At 37.4% G+C, this 25,572-nt stretch overlaps 1 protein-coding gene across 4 annotated transcripts in view; it reads right to left on the bottom strand.

The window, feature by feature from the left end:
* TUSC3 (tumor suppressor candidate 3) overlaps positions 1 to 9,570 on the bottom strand; it is a 183,585-nt gene extending 174,015 nt beyond the window's left edge. For all 4 annotated transcript variants that reach the window (XM_079908911.1, XM_079908908.1, XM_079908910.1 and 1 more), the window contains exon 1: positions 8,851 to 9,570. In XM_079908911.1, coding sequence (XP_079765037.1) covers positions 8,851 to 8,988 — 138 coding nt within the window. In that variant the 5' untranslated portion in view covers positions 8,989 to 9,570. The remainder of the gene's footprint in view (positions 1 to 8,850) is intronic.
* Positions 9,571 to 25,572: the final 16,002 nt, after the last annotated feature.

Here is a 25,572-nt window from a genome sequence, read left to right as displayed (position 1 = left end):
GAAGGAGGAAACTTCCAAAAGCCCCACATAATTGTATCATGTGATCACTCCTAAACCAATAATTTGCAGGGTACTGGATAATCATGATAATCTTTGACTAATAAAAATGATTGCTTGGGGCTTGGGATAGTCCCAACTGCTCCTACTACTTAAATAAAACCAAGGTATACTGTTAACAAAGACAAAGGTAAGGCAAACAAAACTCTGTCACAATCACCAAGATACTGTGATGATTATAAACAATTTAGGTGAAATGCCTGGCATTCTATCTTCTATCAACTCTCCTGTTATGTTTTTTTTTCATTTCCTGAAATAAGCCTTATTTCCAACTCCCAAGTTTGTTAAATTCACTAAATTACAGGACAGTATCTCATTAAATTTAATATGAATAGTAAACAGATCTTACAATTTGTAATCAATCTTGTACCTTAAGTTTTACCACAAAAATCATATGAACTAACTTTCCAATAGTTTGCTTTGTTTCTAAGCAGAGAAGACACTGAACCACAATATTTCTCCAAAAGTTGAGTCAAATCATATTGACAGCAATATTAAGCCATCTCTAAAAATACACATCTAAAATAAACAGTTCCATTTAATAAAATCAGTACCACAATTTATCTAACCTATACTCAAGCACCCCTTTTCATTAAAGATGGTTGAGTTCTCATAGTAACATACAGAGGAAAGAAAATTTCCTTTTCACTTCCAAACGTCAAACTAGTTAGGTATCTTGATATGAGCAACCAAAAATGTAATAACAATAAATGCTAGTAAAGACTCCTTTTTATTCTTAACTTTTTTCAACTCATTAATGGCTTCAGGATGCTATACTTCTAAGTTAGGACTTTTATCACAGATTGTGAAACACTCTGTAACATAAGTTCACTGTTGACACTGACCTTTTTCCTTCTGACATTAAACAGAGAAACAATCAGGCAAGCAGGCAGAGAGATAGACAGATATCAATTACTATGAAAAAAATACTGTCTATTTTTCTGAATAATATATTTGAAATTTTACTATTCAAACTAAATATTTATGTTTTACATATCTACGTATAATAGAGGAATCATATTTTTGCAAGATGCTCTCCTTAAATCTATGTATGACTCTGCAAGAAATTATGTGAAGTCAGCCTGTGTACAACGTGCAAAACGTAAGAGCTACAAAGATATAGTATTATATATGGCAAGTGATTACTTAAAAAAAAAAAATGAGGTTAAAATTTGTTCCCCATAAAACAGCACTGTTGACAGCAATGAGAAAACAGATGGGCCAGATGGGCAGAGGAAAGGATTGAGAGTTCCCTTTTAGGTATGCTCAATTTTTTTTCTTTTTTGAATTTTATTTTATTTATTTTTTTATACAGCGGGTTCTTAGGCTCAATTTGAGAAGCTGCAGAAATCTTGCCAACGGACAGAATAAAAACTGGATAGAGACTGACGTAAATACTACCTATTTGGTCCACACATACTCATGCACACAGTGTTACATTTGTTCATGATCTAGCAGGAAAAGAGTTACTCCTATACTTAGCCACAGGTAAATCTATCTTGGTGAAATTAGCATGATGCTCCAGGTGGGAGTTTTATGGAAAGAAGCAATCGTCACATGGTCTAATACACCAAACAAACCTGGAGACTACTAAGGTAGTCACAGGCATACTGATCACACTCACATCCAAACTCACTGACTATTTAAGGCTAAAGAGAATATGCACAAGTAAATGCAGCCCAAAACAGTTAACAAATAGCTGATGAATCTGTGGCTCAAGTTTCATGTTTCTGCCCTTTCCCTTTCTCTGTGTCTTCCACGTAGAAGAGAACACATATAGAAGGGGCTGAACATGCTGGTGTTTTGTGTATGTGGAGGAAAATATCCTGAAGTGTTCCCTTTTGACCCAGGTTAGATCCCTTGCGTAGGCAGACGGTTCATCACAGTTTCTACAAAACTTGCAAGGACAAGCACTGACTGACTTTGTTCTAGGCTATCTGTTCAAGGATGTTTGTGTAGCACACAGCTCTGCTAGACACTGTCCCTTCTAGAACAAAGATCAGGTTTGTTTACTTCCCAATTTAATAAAGATAGTGACTCCCTCTAAGGCTGAAGTCAAATACGTTTACTGCCCATCATGAAAGATTTGGGTTCCATAAGCTCAAGGTCCTCTCCTGCTCTGAAATTCACTACATTCGCAGGTGTCAGCTGGCCTGCATCACCAGCACAAACGCTGATACTCTGGCAATTCTATTACTGTAATAACCTGTCCGCCTGTGACCCAGGAATCCCATGCCTTCTGCCATTATCCATGAAACTGCGGCAGGCTAAGCCTCAAAGTTATTGACAAGCAGTTTTGGCCATTTTAAGTAAGACCTGTCATTCCCAATTACTCTTCAAGGAGTTACTGTACACAAAAATCTAACTTAGCTGACACAGCTGCCTGACATCAGCATGACAGGTGTATGTGTATACATATCAAAGTATAATTACTATGTGTTTCTTTAAGTTGTGCTCATATGTTTACAAGCTATTTCTTCCACCCAAGTTCTCTGCTTAAAGGTAAAATCAAAATCCATCTCTTACCTCCATCCTCTCCCTATCATTTGCTAAGACACTAAAGTCTCTATTTCAAGGCTGTGTCACTAAAGAGTAACTGGATATATACATCTCAGTGTAAAGTGTGCTTATAGAAGTTATCTCAGAGGCAACTAATAACACTACTTCTCTCTTAAAATATATCTATGAGCTGCTACCTACATGTTGTAGCCTATTCGCTAATCATTTTCTTTGCAGAAAGTATAAATTATTATATTATAGTTGTCCTTCAGTATCCAAGGGGGATTGCTTCCAGGATCCCAGCAGATACCAAAATCTGAAACTGCTCGAGTCCCTCATGCTACAAAATAGTGTGGTACAGTCGGCCCTCTGTCTGCAGGTACAAGACCCCCGGATTTGAAGGGCTGACAGTAGCTGCTTTTGATGATGGTAAAGTCATTAAGTCCACTGGAAATCATTACAGAATTTGAGCTTTTATTCTACTATAAGAGGTCATTAGAGATTAAAACAATTCTGGTAAGTGTTAACAATATAAGAAATAGAGAAACTGTCAAAATAATGGAAACCCATGATGCATCAGAAATGCAAATGATATACTACTAAGAAGCTAAAGTCTCCCACAAAACTGTATCACTTAACATGAGGATTCAAAAATCACTTAACATGACTTTATTCAATGTAATTAAGGAAACTGACTATAAAAATCTCCCGTCAATTTTCTGTGCCTATTTAACTATTTCTCTTGACTATATTCTTAAATAAAGAATATGACAAAATTATTTTTTGATGAATGAAAATGTGTTCATTTAGAAACAGATATATACCTATATATGTAGACACACATACACAAATCCATGAATACTACCAATTCTTCCATGAGGTAAAATCTCCTCTTGGGAAGTTCTCAAGCAATGTTAGAGTTTGGAATTCTCAGTGTTTCATAATAAAATAAGTAATGAACATTTTATTCCATAAACTATACAATTTACAATTATTATAAAGTCAGTTTATTTGGCAAAAAATTTAATTTGAAAAAATTTTTTATTACATTTTAGGATCTCATTATCATGTCTATCTTTCGTTTGAATGAAGAATACATAATAGCAGCTACCAAATTACTGATCATTTGTTATGCTCTAGGCATTGCACTAAACACTTTAAATACAGTCTTATTTAATCCCAATGACAACACTGAGATGTAAGTATTACACCTGTATTTTTAATTTTTTTTTTTTTTTTTCCGGTACGCGGGCCTCTCACTGTTGTGACCTCTCCCGTTGCGGAGCACAGGCTCCGGACGCGCAGGCTCAGCGGCCATGGCTCACGAGCCCAGCCGCTCCGCGGCATGTGGGATCTTCCCACCCTGGGGCACAAACCCGCGTCCCCTGCATCGTCAGACGGACTCTCAACCACTGCGTCACCAGGGAAGCCCTATACCTGTATTTTTAAACAAAACTAAAATTCAGGGAAGTTAAGTGGTTTGATGTCAATTAGATAGGATATGAATTGTAACTGGACCATCAGTTCTATTCAAAAATCTATGGTGGTAACTATTACTGTCATAAATGTTACTTCCTTAAAAGCAACTAATGTCCAATTCCTGATTCCAGGTTCAACTTTAGATTTCCGTTTGGGTTCCCCAGAACAAAAGAATACACAATCCATGCCAAGTCAACTATTCCAGTACTTATGTTTGTAATATTTATTGTAGTAAATTAAGTTCCAGCTATTATATTTTCTGGCTCAATTGTGTCAAATCTTATACTGGGCAACAGGTTCTAAACTAAGCAAAAAAAAAAAAAAAAAAGCAGCAGCAGCCGCCACATAAGATCAAAACAACTCTGGAATATCCCTAGAAAAGTAACACACTTGTGACCAATATTTCCAAAAAAGAATGTTTTTCTTCCGGTATTGGAAGAGATCATAGTTCTTTTGTTTGTTTTTTTGTTTTTTTAAAGAAGATGTTGGGGGTAGGAGTTTATTAATTAGTTTATTTATTTTTGCTGTGTTGGGTCTTAGTTTCTGTGCGAGGGCTTTCTGTAAGTTGTGGCAAGCGGGGGCCACTCTTCCTCGTGGTGCGCGGGCCTCTCACTATCGCGGCCTCTCTTATTGCGGAGCACAGGCTCCAGACGCGCAGGCTCAGTAGTTGTGGCTCACGGGCCTAGTTGCTCCGCGGCATGTGGGATCCTCCCAGAACCCGTGTCCCCTGCATTAGCAGGCAGATTCTCAACCACTGTGCCACCAGGGAAGCTCGAGATCATAGTTTTTGAACTGAGTACCAGATACTGAACTAGACTGCATTTCAGAGACATAAAGTAAAGTATTAAACATATTTAATTATTAAATTACTTAATACTTAAATATGTTTAATAACATATTAATATGTTAATAAATGTTAATTAACTATTAATTAAAAATTAATTTGTTAATATGTTAATTAATAAATTAATTAAGTATTAAACATATTTAACATAAAGTATTAAAACTTCTACTATATGTTATTTTGCTCTTTTCCTTAAATAAAATATGTGTATTCTACAATATCACCATGTAGTATCATCAGGCTCTCCTATTTAACAGAAATAAAAGTTTTGGAAGACATCCTTTTTAAATCCGCAACAATTTTCTCCCTAATTTTGCATTTTTAAAATAACCTTTATAAAATATATTTAATGGAAATAGGTGTATCACAATTTATAATTACACTAAATTAACAAATGTCACATGTTAAAGTAGTCTTACAATTGGAGATGCTAAGACACTTTGAAGATGTACACTTTTTAGAGCTTTTTTTTTCCTCCCAACTGAAAGTTACCATGGTTACAATGATCTCTCTAGGAGATAAATCATCCGAATTTGCATGCAGTTCCTCGTTGTTTTTAATGCCCTCTGCTCTGGTAAACTACACACACAAAAAACTACTTTTCAAATCTTCTCCCTTTCTCAAGAAAAACTATGCCCACAGCAAACATCATTCTCAATGGTGAAAAACTGAAAGCATTTCCTCTAAGATGAGAAAGAAGACAAAGATGTCCACTCTCGCCACTATTATTCAACATAGTTTTGGAAGTCCTAGCCATGGAAATCAGAGAAGAAAAAGAAAAAAAAGGAATACATATTGTAAAAGAATAAGTAAAACTGTCACTCTCTGCAGATGACATGATACTATACATAGACAATCCTAAAGATGCCACCAGAAAACTACTGGAGCTAATCAACGAATCTGGTAAAGTTACAGGATACAAAATTAATGCACAGAAATTTCTTACATTCCTATACACTAACAACAAAAGATCAGAAAGAGAAATTAAGGAAACAATCCCATTCACCATTGCAACAAAAAGAATAAAATACCTAGAATAAATCTACCTAAGGAGGTAAAAGACCTGTACTCAGAAAACTATAAGACACTGATGAAAGAAATCAAAGATGACACAAACAGATGGAGAGATATACCATGTCCTTGTATTGGAAGAATCAATATTGTGAAAATGACTATACTACCCAAAGCAATCTACAGATTCAATACAATCCCTATCAAATTACCAATGGCATTTTTTACAGAACTAGAACAAAAAATCTTAAAATTTGTATGGAGATACAAAAGACCCCGAATAGCCAAAGCAATCTTGACGGGAAAAAACGGAGCTGGAGGAATCAGACTCCCTGACTTCAGACTGTACTACAAAGCTACAGTAATCAAGACAATATGGTACTGGCACAAAAACAGAAATATAGATCAATGGAACAGGATAGAAAGCCCAGAGATAAACCCACGCACCTATGGCCATCTAATCTATGACAAAAGAGGTAAGGATATACAATGGAGAAAAGACAGTCTCTTCAATAAATGGTGCTGGGAAAACTGGAGAGCTATATGTAAAAGAATGAAATTAGAACACTCCCTAACACCATACATAAAAATAACCTCAAAATGGATTAAAGACCTAAATGTAAGACCAGACACTATAAAAGCCTTAGAGGAAAACATAGGAAGAACACTCTTCAACATAAATCACAGCAAGATCTTTTCTGACCCACCTCCTAGAGTAATGGAAATAAAAACAAAAATAAACAAATGGGACCTAATGAAACTTAAAAGCTTTTGCACAGCAAAGGAAACCATAAACAAGATGAAAAGACAACCATCAGAATGGGAGAAAATATTTGCAAATGAATCAATGAACAAAGGATTAACCTCCAAAATATATAAACAGCTCATGCACCTCAATTTTAAAAAAACAACCCAATTCAAAAATGGGCAGAAGACCTAAATAGATATTTCTCCAAAGAAGACAAACAGATGGCCAAGAGGCACATGAAAAGCTGATCAGTATCACTAATTATTAGAGAAATGCACATCAAAACTACAATAAGGTATCACCTCACACTGGTCAGAATGGCCATTATCAGAAAATCTACAAACAACAAATGTTGGAGAGGGTGTGGAGAAAAGGGCACCCTCTTGCACTGTTGGTGGGAATGCAAATCGATACAGCCACTATGGAGAACAGTCTGGAGGTTCCTTAAAAAACTAAAAACAGAATTACCATATGACCCAGCAATCCCACTACTGGGCATATACCCACAGAAAACCATAATTCAAAAAGACACACGCACCCCAGTGTTCACTGCAGCACTATTTACAAAGCCAGGTCATGGAAGCAACCTAAATGTCCATCAACAGACGAATGGATAAAGAAGATGTGGTACATATATACAATGGAATATTATTCAGCCATAAAAAGGAACAAAATTGGGTCATTTGTAGAGACGTGGATGGACCTAGAGACTGTCATACAGAGTGAAGTAAGTCAGAAAGAGAAAAACAAATATCGTATATTAACTCATATATGTGGAACCTAGAAAAACGGTACAGATGAACCAGTTTGCAGGGCAGAAATTGAGACACAGATGTAGAGAACAAACGTATGGACACCAAGGGGGGAAAGCGGCGAGGGGTGGGGATGGTGGTGGGATGAATTGGGAGATTGGGATTGACATGTATACACTGATGTGTATAAAACTGATGACTAATAAGGACCTGCTGTATAAAAATAAATAAAATTAAATTTAAAAATATAAAAATAAATTTTAAATATGTTGGCAAGGTTCTAAGATAAAAAATTAAAAAAGAGAAAAACTATGAAATCTAAGAAATGTATATAAATACCAAATGCTAGGCAAAAAATCGTTATATTTGTAAATACAGTCTTAATTTAACAGTGGTTCTTCATCAAACCTCTTACTATAACACCACTAATTTCACTAAGGCCTATTTTTATGTTAAAGTAAAAAAAAGTTAAAATAAAAAAGTTGAAGGCAAAATACTGAGTTCAGAGTTGTTTCAGGCAAGGAGTAAAGAGAAAGAGAATCAGAGTTACTTGTGTGTGAGGCTGTTTTTTCACTCTTTCCACCCAGCTGTCAAGAAAGTTGCGGTAATATTTGAAACCCGAATTAGAGCCACGTGTATGTAAATAAAACTTCACCAAGAAAAACTACTTGCAATTAATATGGAGAGACACTCTCACTAAAATGACGTACAATTAGAAACCTTACATTTCCAAAGTATTTTTTTTTCTAATCCCACTAGATCAACCATCCAAGGTAGAGATGGATAACTGAAATTCACAAATAACTCTACAACTACTTTAAATACGGTCAGTTACTTCAATCCGCGTGCTCATCAGAGTTACTATAGGACTAAGATTGAAATCAGGTGATCTGAATTTCACAAATAAACTTGCGCAACCTAAATATGAGGTTATTCGCACAATTATACCTTGAGTTTAATATAAAGAAAAATATACAGCTTTAAAAATGTATATAAAATACAAAATAACTTTAAACACGGTCTCAATATGCTGTTGCCTCCTGAAACGGATAACGAAGAGAGCAGGGTAATAAACACAAAGGACAACTCGTTCCTATAGGTTTGAAATACTCCTAAACGGTATTTTCACATCCAACACACTCTTTTTTACTGACTCGACAGCCCCGAAACTCTGCCTTCAAGTAAGGGTCAAAAACGCTCCGTGTCTTAAAGGTGTGAGGTGCTAGGCGCACAAAAGACGATGCTTCGTTGTTTTTTGAGAAAGCACTGGGCAACCCCACTTTTGAAACTGTGGAGCCCAAAGGACTTGCGCAAAGGCCTCCCAACCTCTCCCCAAAACAGCCATCGCCCACACCTGGCGGCCCGGCTGCCTAGCAACGCGGGAAGGCTGCCTATGAACGCGGCCCGCCTTCCCGGACCCGTCCTGGCCCTCCCGGGAATGCCCAGAAGATTCATTCTACCTCCTTTTTCTTCTGTCCTCCACCGAGCTGGATGCAGAGAAGCAGCAGGAGGAGGAGAAAGGGAAAGCTCCCGGTGGGCAGATACCGCGGTCGCCGCCCCGCCTGCCTCCGGCGTGAAGGAGCGCCCCTGGCACCCATCGCCGCAGGGCCGTGTCTCCTCCACGCTCGGTAACCGTGTGCGCCCAGCTCCTACCGGCGCCCTACACCTGCCAGGCCAGCCGCCGGGAGCCCCCTGACCGTCCCCGCGTGGATGCCTGCGGCCTTGCCAGGGAGCCGGGAAGCACCGGAGGACGCGGAGGAGGTAACTGACGGAGCATCCGGTTCACTGGAAGAGGAGACCTGGAAAAGCCCGGGATGGGGCAGGAAGTGGGCGTGGCGAGGGAGCCGGAGCTTCCGTGCACGCCGCGCTGCGCTCTCGGCCGGACTCCATCCGGAGACCCCGGCAGCGGGGGGCGCGGCTTTCCACCTCGCCGATCTGAACCGTAGGCTGTCCTGCCACTGAAGCCAACACCGGGTCTCGGGAATATGCGAGGGTCCTGTTTATCCAACACTTTACCTGGAACCAGAGACAGACATAATTGCCTTCTTCGATGATGGAGAAGGGCTTTGAGGAATTAGTAAGGATCTGGCCCTTCTAGCTAATGGCAATCTGATCCCATTGGGACATTTTTACTCAACAGTAGTTCAAAGAACTGAGTGATATTGTGATAATAGACATCTTCTATGCCTGTCTAATTATTGTGAACATAGTTTCTTAGCACTTAACATAAACAAAAATCTAAAATAAGAAGAAAGTGATACCGAATATTCTCATTCTAGAAATAATTCTTATCCACAGATGCATAAACTAATTTTTAAAAACTTTAATTATTTCTACAAGTAATGTTTTCCCAATACAATTTTGATTTTCCTGTGTATTACTGTTTTCTCAAATTCATAACACGTTATTTTGATTTGATCAATGCGGTACTACTAATAACGATAACTCAGTGCAAAACATAAATTTTAATATAGCCTCATGGTCACAAGTTTGTTTATATCAAATTTCAATTTATACAACTCTTTGTCTGCATAGAAGAATGACTCTGAAGCATAAAAAGATCAATAAAAGACTTCCAAGCATAAAAAAGTATATATTAGGATAAAATTCTATCAGATTATACTGCCTGTGGGAGAGTAAATTGGTTTAACCACCTTGAAAAACTGTTTGGCAGTACGTGCTAAAGCTAAATACACCTACCCAAGACCCAAAAGTTCCACATAAACATACAGTCAGCACGTGATAGGTACCAATTTGTATAGCAGCTTTATTCATAAAAGCCCCAAGCTGGAAAAAGACCAAATATCCATCACAGTAAAATAGAGAAATAATTTGTGATATAGTAACACTATATATCAATAAAAACAAACGAATGACACTTATACATAATATGAATGAATTTTACAGCATAAAGATCCAGACACAAAATATATTGGGATTTGTAGAAATAAACAAAGATCAACCAAATGAGAACAGGCAAAGGCCATTTATTCAGAACTTGCAATAACAAGTGAGTCAGCTGCCATCACCTGAGTTTGGGCAAAGACTCAAAGATAGGCAGAAAAGTAGGAAACAGTAGTAGTAGAAAAAGAGGAAGGCTTCAGCTGTGCTATGACTGGAGGCTGTGGACATGCGGGAAGCTGTAGGTGGGCTAATCAGAAGGGGGCACCTATGTGACTGTCTAGGGGTACATATTTAGCTTTCTCTAGTTGGTCTTAAGCTGGACGCAGGGACAAAAATTAGGGAAGCTGTCAGTTATTAATCAAGCCCTAGCCATTCAGGATCAATTATTACAGAAGTTATTGTTTGGTTTCCTAGATTGTTATTAAAGCTAGCAATCTGACTTCCTACTAGTCCAACTTACAGCAGCCTGGCTTATTGGGTTATGATAGATAAGGGGTTGGTTTCCTGGGTAGGCTGCTGCAGGTTGTGGATCCAAGCTCTATTTTTATATATGATCTGGCCATTGTTGGTTATTATATTTATTATCCCAGATTAGAAGTCAGGACAGTGGAAGAGGACCCAAGAGAGAACCCTGGGGTGCTAAAAATATTTTACAACCTATTTCTTGATCTGAATGCTGGCTATTAGATGAGTGTATATTCTTCGTAAAAATGTATTGAGCCAGAAAATTATGATGTATTTATGTGTATTATATTTCAATACAAAATTTACTTTTTAATAAAGAATTTTATGAAAAGCACATATTTAAAATCCTTGGAGGCAATAGAATGGAAATACAAGTTCAGGAGGGTACAAATGTAATATAAAATATTCAACCGTTAAAAAGAAGAGCTCCTTCTTGTTTTTTAGTTTTGTAATGGATAATGACGGCCATCATTTCCATACTTTGGGAATATTTAAAAGAATGCTGTGACTTATTTTTTAAATGTCAGTATTTATACCTTGTTGGAAATTTTATTCTTTGCAGCTGTTTAAACTTATGATGAGAATTTTTAGATATTTGCTTTAAAATGCACAAAAGGGTATCTAGTCTTCCATACTCTTTTAGAGGGATGTTATCAAAGCATTTTGAAGACCATATTTGTCCTGTTTCTGGCACAGAGCTCCTAAAACCCGTGGAATTTCCTAAGTGATGAGAGTGATAAAAGTGTCTTTTGTAACATTGATCAGGTGAGATTTGGAAAGCACCTAAGGATGGTGCTAGTTACCTGGAGAACTAATGAGGTGATGAAAGGGTTGAAGCTTTCGGTCTCAACACCTGACCTCTGGGGAGGGGAGAGCAGGAGCTGGAGGTTGAATCAATCACAGATGGTCAATGATTTAATCTATCATGCCTATGTAATGAATGTTTGAGTTCAGAGAGCTTCTGAGTTGGTGAACAGGTGGAGATCTCGGGGCGGGGGGCGGGGCGGAGAATGATGCACTGGGAGATAGCATGGAAGTTCTGCACCATTTATCTCATACATTTCTCTAGGCATCTCTTCTATGTGTCTGGTCCTGAGTTACATCCTTTTATAACAAACCAATAGCCTAATAAGTAAAATGTTTCCCTGATTCTCTGAGCCACTCTAGCAAATTAATAGAACCCAGGTCATTGGAACTTCCAATTTATGACTGTCAGAAGCACAGGTGTTAACCTGGGTTTGTGTCTGGAGTCTAAGGAGGGGTGGGAGGGTGAGGAGAGAGGAAGGGAGGTGTGCAGTCTTGTAGGGCTGAGGACTTAACTTGTGAGATCTGAGGCTATCTCCTATCTCTGGGGTAAATAGTGCCAAAATTGAGTTCAACTGTAGGATACCCGGGTAGTGTTTGAGAATTCCTGGTGCTATGGAAAAATCCTGCCACACATTGGAATTGGGTGCAGAATGTTTTCAGTGATCAGTGTTGCTTTATCTTTCTTACTTAAAAATACCCAGCACCCGAAGATTATTTTCTAAGTAGCTTAATCATATGTCTAAGTCTGCTGTTAATGCTACTCTCTGGTTATGGAAATGTGCTATATTTGTACTGTCTAATATGGTAGCCACTGGCCATATGTGACTGCTGAGCACTTGAACTGTGGTTAGTGCAACTGAGGAACTGAATGTTTATTTAATTTTAAGCAATTTAAATTTCAGTAGCTACAGTGGCTATTATAATAGTCACTACTGTCCTGAATAGTCCAAGGTCTTGAAGTTCGTTAAGAACCTGGAATATAATCTTAGTTAATACATTAAGTCCTCATGATTGGCAACATTGTAAGAATTTCATAAAATTAAACATTTAAAAAGATGTCCACTGTTTTCATTATGTATATATACATATATGTATACACACATATGTTTTCATATATGTTAATTAAAAAATAATTACTTAAATCATAAATCATTTTAGGGAATTTAAACTGTGTGAAATTTAACCCTGATTTGTATAAATCTAAATATTGTGCTAATATTATTTTTATATGGTAAACTAAATCTAACAGACCCTTTAAATTATGCCAAAAGTTATTTCACATATTGGAACTAATATCTCTTTTTTTAAGCTCATAATTATAGTAATGAAGGCTAGTAAGTGCACACTGAAGCCTCTACAATTTTTAAAACAAATGTAACACCATAATGTTTTTCTTTTTTTTAAACAACTTTTAGTGTTTGCACTAGATATCCCCAAAGTGCATGTATACAAGAAGTATGATTTTTCTAATCTGTTACTCTGTAGATTTCCCAAGCACAAGAAAAGGAGAGGGAGAATAACAGAAATAGAAAAATAAGAAGTGAGAAGAAGCCAACTTCCAACAAATATTAAATTATCACTGAAAAGAGCTAATTGTCTTCTCATTTGCAAGGAGAGGAGACAAAGTTTAGATGCAGGAAAACACATTTTGGCATATATACACAAAAGAGAGAAAGAGTGTTTGACAATTTTATCAAGCCATTCAGTTTAAAAGCCAGGGATTATTGTACCCTGAAGAAATGAAATGAAAGAGGAGTCTTCTACATTGAATAAAATAATCTCTTTGCTGTAGTCAAGACAATCTCCCCATGAGAGTTTCTTCCTCTTTTGTTCCAAGGGAGCTTTCAAATGAACATCTTGCTAATGTCAAAAGTTCCCCCAGCAGTCATTGCAGTTTCACATCGTCTCTGGGAAATTTCACCAGTCAGAGAGTAAGTCTATCTTATATTTAGAGAACATAAAGGAAAGAGGGGTTTGGCTTGAAAGAGTTGCAGAGTTAGATCAAGATGGCCCCATGAGAACTCCAGTGGTCAGTAACGTTGGTGTTTGTGCAAACTTGTATCTCTAAAACTTGCCCTGATCAGGAGCCAGAAAACCGCCCCCGACTCTGGGGATGAAACTACATAAATTATTTCTCACAAGACTGAGGGAAAACTCCTTACAAGTTTTTGAAATGGTGACCTAATGCATTTTTACTCAAAGAACATTAGTCTGTTGACACCTTCTGAACTCCTTTTTCAGCACTGGCTGAAAGATGGACTTATCAGGTCTATGTCCATCCCCTCCTTACAGACTTTTCTTCTTATAGAATAAACAAGCAGACCATAGAAGTGAATATGACAAGGCCAGAAAACAATTCACTGAGAAACAACATAAATCTGATCATATGACCAAAAAAGTCCCAAGAGAACTTGTTCTTAAGTAAACAAAAAACCCAATGCTGAAGAATCACAATGAAATAATAATCAGAGCTTAGTTCAGAGTGAAATTAACCTCCCATAAGTGGCCAGGGTGACACCTTGAACACTTGAGCAGGTAGAGATTTCAAAGGGGCCCAGTGTGTACCTTATTACTGAGTCTAGAGTCCTGGTCCAACAGTGAGGGTCTCGGCCCAACCTTAGTGGAACCTGAGTGTCTGTTAATATCCTCCAGCCAAAGAACACACCTGAAGTGGAACTAAGTTGAGTTTATTGGCTCATTGCAAACAAAGGAGATAGCTCATCATGAGGAACTGGGGGAATCTCAGTAAGACTGTTAGAAGAAACTGCTGTAGGATTTAGGCTTGTTTTTTAAATTTTTGGAAGGATTTTTAAAATATGGTTCTGCACTGGATTAGGAACTGTCAGAAACAGGGGCAAGTCCATGATGGTGTCTTAATCATTTCTGTCTAGAAGGTTAGAGGAACAAAGCAGAGCTAAAGATAAAATTGATCAGAAAAGGATGAGTCACTTACATCAGCTGAGATAGGGAACGTTTGGTCATTTTTGTGGTTTGTAATGTGCTCTTCTTTTTGTCTATGTTCTGACAAGATTATAACGGGACTCATTTTTGTCTTTCTCTGTCACAGTCACAGAGTGGCCTTGTGCAAGGTTGGTGTGTTCTGTGAAGTTTTTTTATAATTCAACAGAGGAAAACTAAGACCTGTTAGAACCAGAGGAATCCAAGCTGACTGGAGTCAGGAGCTAATTTGTTCTTCTCATCTTGAGCAAAATTATCTTAATTTCCTAATCAAAAAATCTATAGGATTCTTGTGAGGCTAAATTAAACAATACATATAAGGGAATTATTACAAAGCTCAGAATATATAAATTCTTAATAAATATTTGCTAGTGTCATGATTATCTTTTACCATTACATTGAAAATATGTTTCCCTCCTGCTGAATAGTAAATACTCTGAGGACAAGGACCGTGTTTAATTTATCTTTGTACTCGCTGCACCGATTACAGTGGAGTCCCTGGGAGCATGGGCACTGGGGCTAGACTCCTTCCTCTTCTTCTTAACTAGCTGTGTGATCTTAGGCAGATTACATCACCTCTCTGTGTCTCAGCTTCTTTATTTGTAACATGAGGATAAGAATAAGACAATGAAGATGAAAGAAGTGCATGCATGCCAATAATTTAGAACAGTACCTAAAACTTTGTAAATTCTAAAACATTGTAAATTCTATGTTATCTCCCACTGTGGTCCTAGGTGCTCAATAAATATTTAACTGAATCCAGACATGAACTCTACTCTACTAGATACTATAGGCATAGTCCTTGCCTAAGAAACATGGCTAGCAGAGCACAGGGAGATCAGCTCCGTGCTTTGTGACTGCCTGGAGGGGTGGGATAGGGAGGGTGGGGGGGGGGAGATGCAAGAGGGAAGAGACATGGGAACATATGTATATGTATAACTGATTCACTTTGCTATAAAGCAGAAACTAACACACCAATGTAAAGCAATTATACTCCAATAAAGATGTAAAAAAAAAAAAAAAAGAAAGAAACATGGCTAGATATCCAGCAGGTTTCCACTGGAGAGAGGAGCTGATCAGTGTGGTGTCAAAGCATCCCGCTAGCTGCTGTGTGGAGGATAGACTACCAGGGCGCAAGAATGTGAACAGAGACTTCAGCCCCCTATTCCTAACACTGTGATGCAATACAGGAGAATAAAAACCTTTTCCCCCAGATCTGTTATACAGATGGCGCTATGTTACACAGAGGACAGTGTAAAGAGAAAACACCTAGAACTCCAAGAAACACGGTTTGAAAACCAGTTTGGAAACGTTAGGCATTAATATTTAATCCTAGCAGCCTTTTCTCATTTTCCTAAACATACTCATTCGTCAGACAGTATATCTAAGTAATTTTAGTATTTTTCAAACACTTGGCTATTTAAAACAAGTTTTCTATGCTGAGTGTTTCTTAGAAATATTCTAGAATAAAAATATTTTTTTATGTTATGATAAATTATACTCAATTATTTTTAAACTCTATCTTAGTAACTGAAATCTTGAAGTACTATGTCTACATAATCAACAGGAATTAGATTATTTTTATAGGTATTGTTAAACCTCAACCTAGTGCTACTTCGCATAGCATTAAAATATTCCCTTTTATTCATATAATTTAGTAGCATTTATAAAAATCCTTTGCATATGATCGTTTCATTGTTGTTAGATTTCCGTCCTAGAATATCTATCAAATTCAATATAAATTCGTATTTAAAACACAGTATTAAGGAATAGTCGAGTACAAGAGCCACCAGATGGAATTATGGTACTAAAGAGCATGCGCCTGTACAGTTACATTTTAGAACCTAATGTTTCTGTTGGGGATGTTTCCAGAAACATCCCTCAGCACATGATTTAATTATGTTGACTGTCTGGTTATCTCGAGCAGCATTTCACTTATTTGTTCAGCATGTTTCATGTATCAGGAGGGGCCAGTGGAGCATATGGTAGGGTCAAGAAATATAATTTCAAAGAACGGTGCATTGGTTAGTAACTGGGGGGCCACTGTGAGGACCAATGGGGAGGGCATCACTTTCTTAAATTCTTATAAATCAGATGCCCTGAGGTCAAAGTCCAAAATCTGGCTGTTTTGTGGCAGAATGCTTCCAGAGTATTCTAGACTCACTAAGACAATGCAATTCATCTTAATGAAATTATATACAAGGAAGATAGGGATATGGACAAATGATTGAAGCTATTGAATTCATGCAATCTGTAGCAATTTTCTTTTAAAGAGAAAAGAATCCAAGAGGGTCACAGGAGTGTGTGGAGAGTATCTCAGAGATTTTGAAATAATTGAAGAAGTGCTCTACAGAGCCAGGAAAACATTGGAAAGGAATCTATGAAGCCAGGTGAGCAGAAGAGATAATTTCACTCTCCTTATTATGGCAAACATATTGTCTGAGCTTGGACAGATGTGAGTTTGCTGCTGAATACGTAACAGGATTATTTTGATTTGTAGTTTTCATGGTTTAAAAATGCTGTAATTTGTTAGGATACAAGTGGCCAAGTTAACTTATTTTTACCTCTTTTCAATTATCTCTTCTTTTGAATTATATATAAAAGGTTAAATTGAACTTTAAAATGTAATGAGTAAACTATATACTGAATCTTCAGGTACATGGCTTTCTTCCTAATTTATTTCCTAAACTCACCAAATAAGGCACCTTATATGCCAATATTCATATGCCAATAATTTTATTTCACTGAATAAATGTTCATTTTTAACCCTGTCATTTTTCAAGGAAAGAAATAACTGGTAGCTTTTTTTTTAAAACACCACGAATGCTGAGCTAAGTATATATTTTTTCATATTGGCAAAATTAAGTATTTAGCTGAAATTATAATCAGTCATTAAGTTTTATTTGTAGAATATTATGACACATTCAGTTGATTTCCTGCAAGATTTCATCATCTATTCTAGGGGCTAAATTAGTTATTAAGAAATATGTCAAAGGATATTTCCTGGACTAAAACCAGGACTAATCAAAAAGCTCAAAATGTAAATACCCCAATTTATTAGTTAATGGGGTTTAATCCACACTGGTTTTATTACTAAAAGTCATTTTACTCATTAAATTATATGTAAATGAATATAGGGTAGGATGAGGGGAATGCATATGGAGCTTTCAAAGAAGGAGACAAGAAGCATTGTAACGCAGGGATTTATTTTGTGCAATGATATTGAAGCTGTAGCTCAGGAGCAAGCTGCAGGGACATTCATGCTTCTCACACAAAGGGGCTGATAATACGTGAACTAACAATTTTAAATCAACAAGAAATATATTTTCCTGATTATGAAGTAAAACAGACCAATAGTTGATATCAATGTGGAAATTACAGTAAACTTTCAGTGACCTCGCATGATTAAAATGGAGAATCATCAGTTATTCAAAATAATTTTTTAAAATTTATTTATTATTTATTTTTGGCCGTGTTGGGTCTTCGTTGCTGCGCGCGGGCTTTCTCTGCTTGCGGCAAGCGGGGGCTACTCTTCGTTGCAGAGCACGGGCTCTAGGCGCACGGGCTTCAGTAGCTGCAGCACGCAGCCTCAGTAATTGTGGCTCGTGGGCTGTAGAGCACAGGCTCAGTAGTTGTGGCTTGTGGGCTCTAGAGCGCAGGCTCAGTAGCTGTGGCGCACGGGCTTAGTTGCTCCGCGACATGTGGGATCTTCCCGGACCAGGGCTCGAAGCCGTGTTCCCGGCATTGGCAGGTAGATTCTTAACCAGTGCACCACCAGGGAAGTCCCTCAAATTAATTTTTAAATGTTTCACACACTTTGCTTATGAATTCACACAGTTAAAAATTCCAATATGAAAAAAATAGACTTAATATGTAAATTGTGTCAAACATCATTTAGTAGTTATGATCCAGAAGCGTCTTCAACATCAAATGGTGGATTTATCATCATTATCAATATTTTATCTTTCCTTCCAATCCCTGCCGTGTGCTCTGTTTTCCTTAATTCTACTCCATTCTCACCCATCACTCAGGCTTCAGACCCTGAAACTCTAGCACTGGTCCTTATCATTTTATACAGGGACCCCTAAGATCACATTTCGACTAATTTCCCTCCATGTAGAATCTAATACACCACCAAAATGAATTTCCCCCGAGCAAAATTATATGTGTCACCCTTCTGCTTGGAAACCTTCATTGGCTCCCTAAAGCCAATATGATTAAATTTAAATTCCCCTAGTCCCGTGTTCTAGCCTTTGTCTTTCCTACCTGTCTCTTGCTACTTTTCTCATTACTTTGCTACCATTTGCTTTCCCCTTAAAGCCAAACACATCTAATTCCTCTACCCCCGCCCACTCCATGGTTTGCACCTCCGTCTTTGGCTCCCCGACTTTGGGGAGCCTTTCTATTCTACAAAGCTCAAATTCCCCTTTATCATTTAAGACCCAGTGCAAGTTCCTATTTCCCCAAAAAGCCTTCACAGAATCTTCTAGTCCACCTTGAACTCACTTTCTGAATTCTCTGCCTAGTCCTATCATTGGACAATTATTGATACACTGCAGCAGTTCTCAGACTTTTTGAACTCAGGATAACTTTACCCTCTTGAAAATGATTGCAGAACCAAAGAGCTTTTGATTATGTGGGCTGTATTGATCAATGTTTGCCATGTTCTAAATTAAAGCTGAGAAAAAATTTAAACAATTTATTTAACAATAGAAGTAAGTCAATCGCTTGTTAACATAAAATAACGTTTTTATTTTAAAAAGCAGTAGTGAAAAGGGTGACATTGTTTTACATTTTTGCCAATCTTGCTGTCTGGCTTAATAAAAGAGAGCTGTATTCTCACATTGATTCTACATTTAATCTGTTGTGATATCACAAATCACATATATGATGTGATATCATATAACTTCTAGAAAACTCCACTGCACACTCATGAGAGAATGGTAGTGAAAAGAGTTTCGCTATGGAATGACAGGGACAGAGTAAAGGGACAGTAGGTGATTAAAGAGTTAATCCCACTAGGGAATTGTAAGTAGAGAAAGAAGTATGGGAGACCCCTGTAAGTTAAGAATCACTCAAGAAAGCAGGTTTGCTTGCCCACAAAACCAAGCAGACTTGCTTAGCAACAAAGCCATGCATAGAAGCATGTGACATGCCCCCCAAAAATAAAACAGTGGTGGCATGAGAACCACATCCTGCCCAGTGAGCCCAGTAAGTTAATGATTCCCAGGACACGGTCCTCCGTGCACACTGAAAACAAAAATATAAGGAAGGGCTTCCCTGGTGGCACAGTGGTTGAGAATCTGCCTGCTAACGCAGGGGACACGGGTTCGAGCCCTGGTCTGGGAGGATCTCACATGCCGCAGAGCAACTAGGCCCGTGAGCCACAACTACTGAGTCTGCGCGTCTGGAGCCTGTGCTCCGCAACAAGAGAGGCCGCGATAGTGAGAGGCCTGCGCGCCGCGATGAAGAGTGGCCCCCGCTTGCTACAACTAGAGAAAGCCCTCGCACAGAAACAAAGACCCAACACAGCAAAAATAAATTAATTAATTAATAAACTCCTACCCACAACATCTTCTAAAAAAAAAAAAAAATATATATATATATATGGAAGAGGTGACATTATACTGAAACCTGAGATGATTTACCATATTTTAGTATACGTTACCACCTTTTTGCTCATTTCCATTGCACCAATCACAGTCCCAGTTTGACCATGTAGGGAGAAGAAATCTCCCCCACCCAACAGAGGAGGAACTGATGATGGAAGCATGACTTCTACTCAAGAATGAGGAAGAAGGTGGTCTTCTCCCCCTCCCCACTTTTCCTTTGATAAAGTGATTCCTTTAAGTGATTAAAACTGTAGCCCACTAAGTTCTCAGGGCAGCACTCCCTTGCCCACCCAGTTGTACCTCTCACAAGCAGCCTATACTAATAAACTCTTTGCTTACCTATCACTCTGCCTCACTCTGAATTCTTTCTGTGCCAAGACAGAACCTACACTCTGCTAAGTCCCAAGATGCATTCTGTCGGTTTCAGAATTAAGCATAAGTTTGGGTATCTAAAAATGAGTCCTTCATTGGGTCTGTCTATGTCTATATCTACTTGCAAAAAAGTAAAAGGAAAAGAGAAGTCATATATGGTCACAATTATTTAAACACAGATTACCCTTTTTGTGGCTTTAAATCTCAAATAAACTTCCTTCCAATACTAATGCTGGGTATAACTTCCACAAAGTCTATTCTTAATTTAAGGAAAAAAAGTTGAATATAAGTTGAAGCAAAAGCCACTGATTTTACATAAATATAAGACATTATTTTTGTTATAAGTCCATAATATATTCCAAATTCAAAGGTAAATGATCTTAAAAATTAAGTCACAACTTACTCCTTTCCATTACATATGGTAACTGAGAATTAAGTCTATTAATTATCCCACAGTGTTCACTGTTATTATGGCTGGATGGTTATAAATTTGTTGAAAGGGATTATTTATAGTAAATAGGCTTACTATTATTTTAAATGCTAATTACCTCCTATTTAATATTTCTACTTTCAAGAGCATAATACTAAGTATGTGGTATGATCACAGCAGTTAACATAGGCAAAGAAAAAAGTTTTTTATTGAAGTGTTAGGATTATGGGTTAGTTTACTAGGAAATACACTTTAAAAAACCCAGCTTTTTAAAGTCAATTATCTGAGAAGCAAAATATTTGAGAAGCTGAAATACATTTACTATTTAATTGACAATTATTTAACATGCTACTCTAGGGAACACGACACATTGATGGGTGATCTTACATTTAAAATAAATGAAATAAGTCTTGTCTCTCAGAGAGCTTACATATTTTTTGGAAGACAAAGCAAGCACTCATGAAAGTTATATAAGGAATAAGTAATAATACAAGTGATACTGCAAAAGCCACTGTATATCGTGTAGTGGGAAATGGTAAACGTGAGCCCATGCCTTTATTATAGGACACTCAGACACCTCTGTGTGCCACTCCATTTCCTCACATCCTCCCCCGCTCAGTGATTACTTACTCCAGGTTTACACAGATGCACTGGGCAATGCTTCAACTCAGACTGTCTCACATAATTCTCACTTCCTGACTCAGGGTTTGCTTGATACTGTGGTAGAGATACCCACAGATGCAGGAGGATTAGTAGCATGGCGTAACCCTTGACAACTAGGAGATGAGAGACAATGGAGAGATGGTTCCCTATTACATCAACCTGGCAGATAATTCTGAGTCTTTCATAAAAGTCCTAAGGATTGAGGATTGAGCACCAGTCTCCCAGGTGATGCATCTTTGTATTTCTTTTCACCCTTTCCCTTTTCACTTCCACTGTCCCTCTCTCCTGCTACTTGAAATAATTTCCCAGATAATGGCCTGCACATAAGCCCTGAAATAGGACATTTGTGTGGATGAGTTTGAGGATCTTAAGCCATCAGAAGAACCCTTGAGTTTGGCAGACGTCATCCTCTTGCTAAAGGAAAGCAGCTTTCCGTTACCTGGAAACATTGCAAAAACCCTGCCTGAAGCCAGAGCTTCACAAGATGATGCTTTCTTCCTCACTGCCTCCAGCCCTATATCCTGGATCAGAGCTAAGCATAACTGGAATAGGAAATAGCCCCTGCTTTGGTAGGAAATAGCTTGAACACCAAAAGTATTCACCATCTGGTTAGCAGGTAGCCAGGAATATGTGGAACGCATGTGAGAGTGGAGCTTGAGCATGTTGGCCCAAAGTAACTAGAACAGTCTTAATAGTGGAGTATTTACTAATTTAAGAGCATTTACCCATGACTTGGGGTGCAATATCCCAGTAAAGCCATTTGGAGCTGGTCCAAAAACTGGTGAAATGTTTCTTTGAAGCTTGGGCACAACAATGGTGTATAGTAAACGAGGTGGGGATTCCAGAAATGCCTTAGCAAGGTATTGCAGAAGGAGTCAGAGGCTAGGGAGGTGGGAATAGAGAACACATTTCTCATTTCCTGCCCCAGTGGCATGGGTTACCTGCAAGACCAGGTAGTCACTCGGCCACACACAACTTGAAAGTTCAGGGAAATTAAAGCCCTGGATTAGCCTTGGCCAATGAGGAAGGGGACCAATGAGAAAGAGTAAAGGGGACATCATTTTTGAGACTCATCTGTAAAGTACCTCAGAAGGTCCAGTGGGATGATGTGCCAGTCTCCAAGAGACAGGGCCAACTGGAGAACACATTCTTTGTAAAGAATTTCTCTCTTCCCTGTTTCATTCCCACTGCCCCTTACTCATTTCCTGCGATTAATTCCCAAATAAATTACCTGCACATAGCCTTTGCTTCAGGTTCTGCTTTGGCAATCGCTTTCATCATCTTATTGTAAATACTGGCTTACTTTTTCTCTCTCCCAACAAGACTATAAGAACAGGAATTTTCATTTATTCATTTCTACATCTACTGGCCTAGCACATAGTAAAACCTTACTGTAATTTAAAAAAATACATGACAGCATTTGTGGAAGATTGCCTGTGAGTAGAAGCAATAGCAGGTTGCAGGCTAGAATTAAATAGGTAGAGAGTAATATGAATGCATGAGCAAAATTATGGAGTGATAAACCCATGAATCTTCTCTATTATTTCTATCTCTCTGTATTTCCAGGTACATGCAATAAAAATTGTGTTTGTTATCATATAACACAGCGGTTTCATTCAATACAGAGGAAGGGGTGTTTCATGGCATCCTATAGGACTCTTTTGATTTTATAGAAATATAGATTGATACCATTTAAATAACAAGTAGCTGTAGGTAGCTAATTTTTTTTTTTTTTTTAGAATTGTACCAGGCACTGGACCAAGTGGTTCACGTGAATTATCTCATTGACAAATGAGGAAATGAAGGCTTTCAGAGGTTTAATATCTTACTCAAGGTCACAATGTTGCAAGTAAAATCCAGTTTTACTGTAGCCTCAATCTCAGTCTTCATGATGTTAAAGATATTTAAACATGTCTATCTACTTACAAAATCAGAAATCCTTATTGTCAGAGACCATGCTTCATTCTTTTTTTCTCTCTCAGTGTTGCCATAATGCCTCTCAAAAAGAGAGTGTTTGTTGAATTTGAATTCATCTAAAATTTGATTAACAAAGATATCATGTGATTAAAGAAAAATTAGGAGATGAAAGAAGAGCAGGATGAAGAGGTTAACTGGATCATAAAAATCTCAGAATCTATCTGAATCCAGTTAGGTATACAGGAGGCACAGACTATCCTAATTCTTTTATCCTTAAGCATCTCCAGGTTTTCCTTTTAAATATATTGAGAGCTATACTGGCTATAACCACATACCAAGATTCCATACTGAACAGGCTAGTCAACAAACTAGAGAATTTTTTTTTTTTTTTTTTTTGCGGTACGCGGGCCTCTCACTGCTGTGGCCTCTCCCGCTGCGGAGCACAGGCTCCGGACGCGCAGGCTCAGCGGCCATGTCTCACGGGCCCAGCTGCTCCGCGGCATGTGGGATCTTCCCGGACCGGGGCACGAACCCGTGTCCCCTGCATCGGCAGGCGGACTCTCAACCACTGCGCCACCAGGGAAGCCCCGAGAATTTTTATACATAAAAATATTTTAAAATAGAGCCAAGCATCCACTTGCCTTTGATGGTAGATGTTGACCCTTCTACAACTATAAGATCACTGAGTCTATTGTAGCTTCAAGGCTCTGTAATTTATGAGTAATAAACTAGTTGAAAGCCTATATAGCTACAACACAAGAACGAACTATGAAAAATGCTGACTATATAAAATATCCTCCTAGGATTAATACCAAAAGATATTAACGTCTTTACAGTCTTCAGTAAGTTTCAATTAGGGTTTTAGCTCCAAAAAAGTTTTTAGAACTATCCTAAAATTAGCCAAATAAGAGAATGAAATGCAATCATTATTCTCGCGCTCATGACTCCTACCTACATCATGCTTCAGCAGTTTAATTAAAGGATGGCCAATAAATCTTATGTCAGCAGATGTGTGTATGAGAGTGAGTAGGAAGCCAAGTCAATGAGCCAAAATACAGGATGACACAACATTGTCATAACAGTGTTTTGCTGTATAAGCAAATGCTATTTTGTGACTTATTTGCATAAGAGATTTCATTTATTGATTCAATTTTAGGATAGTCTTAGAGTGTCATGAGCATATTTTCAAATAGAGAAGAGAGGACAATATAATTTAGATTGATTCTTTTTTAAATTGAATTATTTCTTCATATTTAGATGCAAATTTGAGCATAAAACTTGTGTTTAGCTTTACGAAAAGATGAGGGATTATTAGCATTGCTCACTTTTTTTCTTTCTTTAAAAATTGTATTGAAGTATAGCTGATTTACAATGTTGTGTTAATTTCTTCTGTACAGCAAAGTGACTCAGTTATACATATTTTTCATATTCTTTTCTATTATGGTTTGTCACAGGATATGAAAATAGCTCCCTGTGCTATACAGTAGGACCTTGTTTTTATCCATCCTATATATAATAGTTTGCCTCTCTTAATCCCAACTCCCATTCCTTCCAACCCAGCATGGCTAATTTTAAATACTCTTTTAAGTAATTACTAACAGAACACCTGAGTAAACCTTTAGTGACATAAAGATGTTTTAACCCTTTATTTTTCTCTCAAAATTCAAATTTACTGCCATGACTAGTAACCACTCCTACACATATTTGGTTTATTTAATGTCTCTTTACAATATTGGGAAAAAAAAGAAAAGGACGTAAATATTATAAAAACTGAGGGTATCTTTTGATAAGAAGTGACTTGATGATACATTAATCCAATTCAATTAAAGAAATTCTTCTATTGAGTATTTTATACATATTGTGTGTGTATATATATATATTATCTCTATATTAGATATATTATTATATCTATATGTTAATATGTTTTATCTATATAGTAACATTATATTAAAATAAGATATTATTATATAAATAGATATGTTAATGTATTATATGCATGTATATATCTTTCCTCCATTAAGAGAACAAAGAAAGATTTGAAAAGGGTTTGATAA

Source organism: Stenella coeruleoalba, assembly GCF_951394435.1.
Source record: "Stenella coeruleoalba genome assembly, chromosome: 21".
Lineage (NCBI taxonomy): Eukaryota > Metazoa > Chordata > Mammalia > Artiodactyla > Delphinidae > Stenella > Stenella coeruleoalba.
Note: the sequence above shows the minus strand (reverse complement) of the source record. Positions and strands in the feature narration are given on the sequence as shown.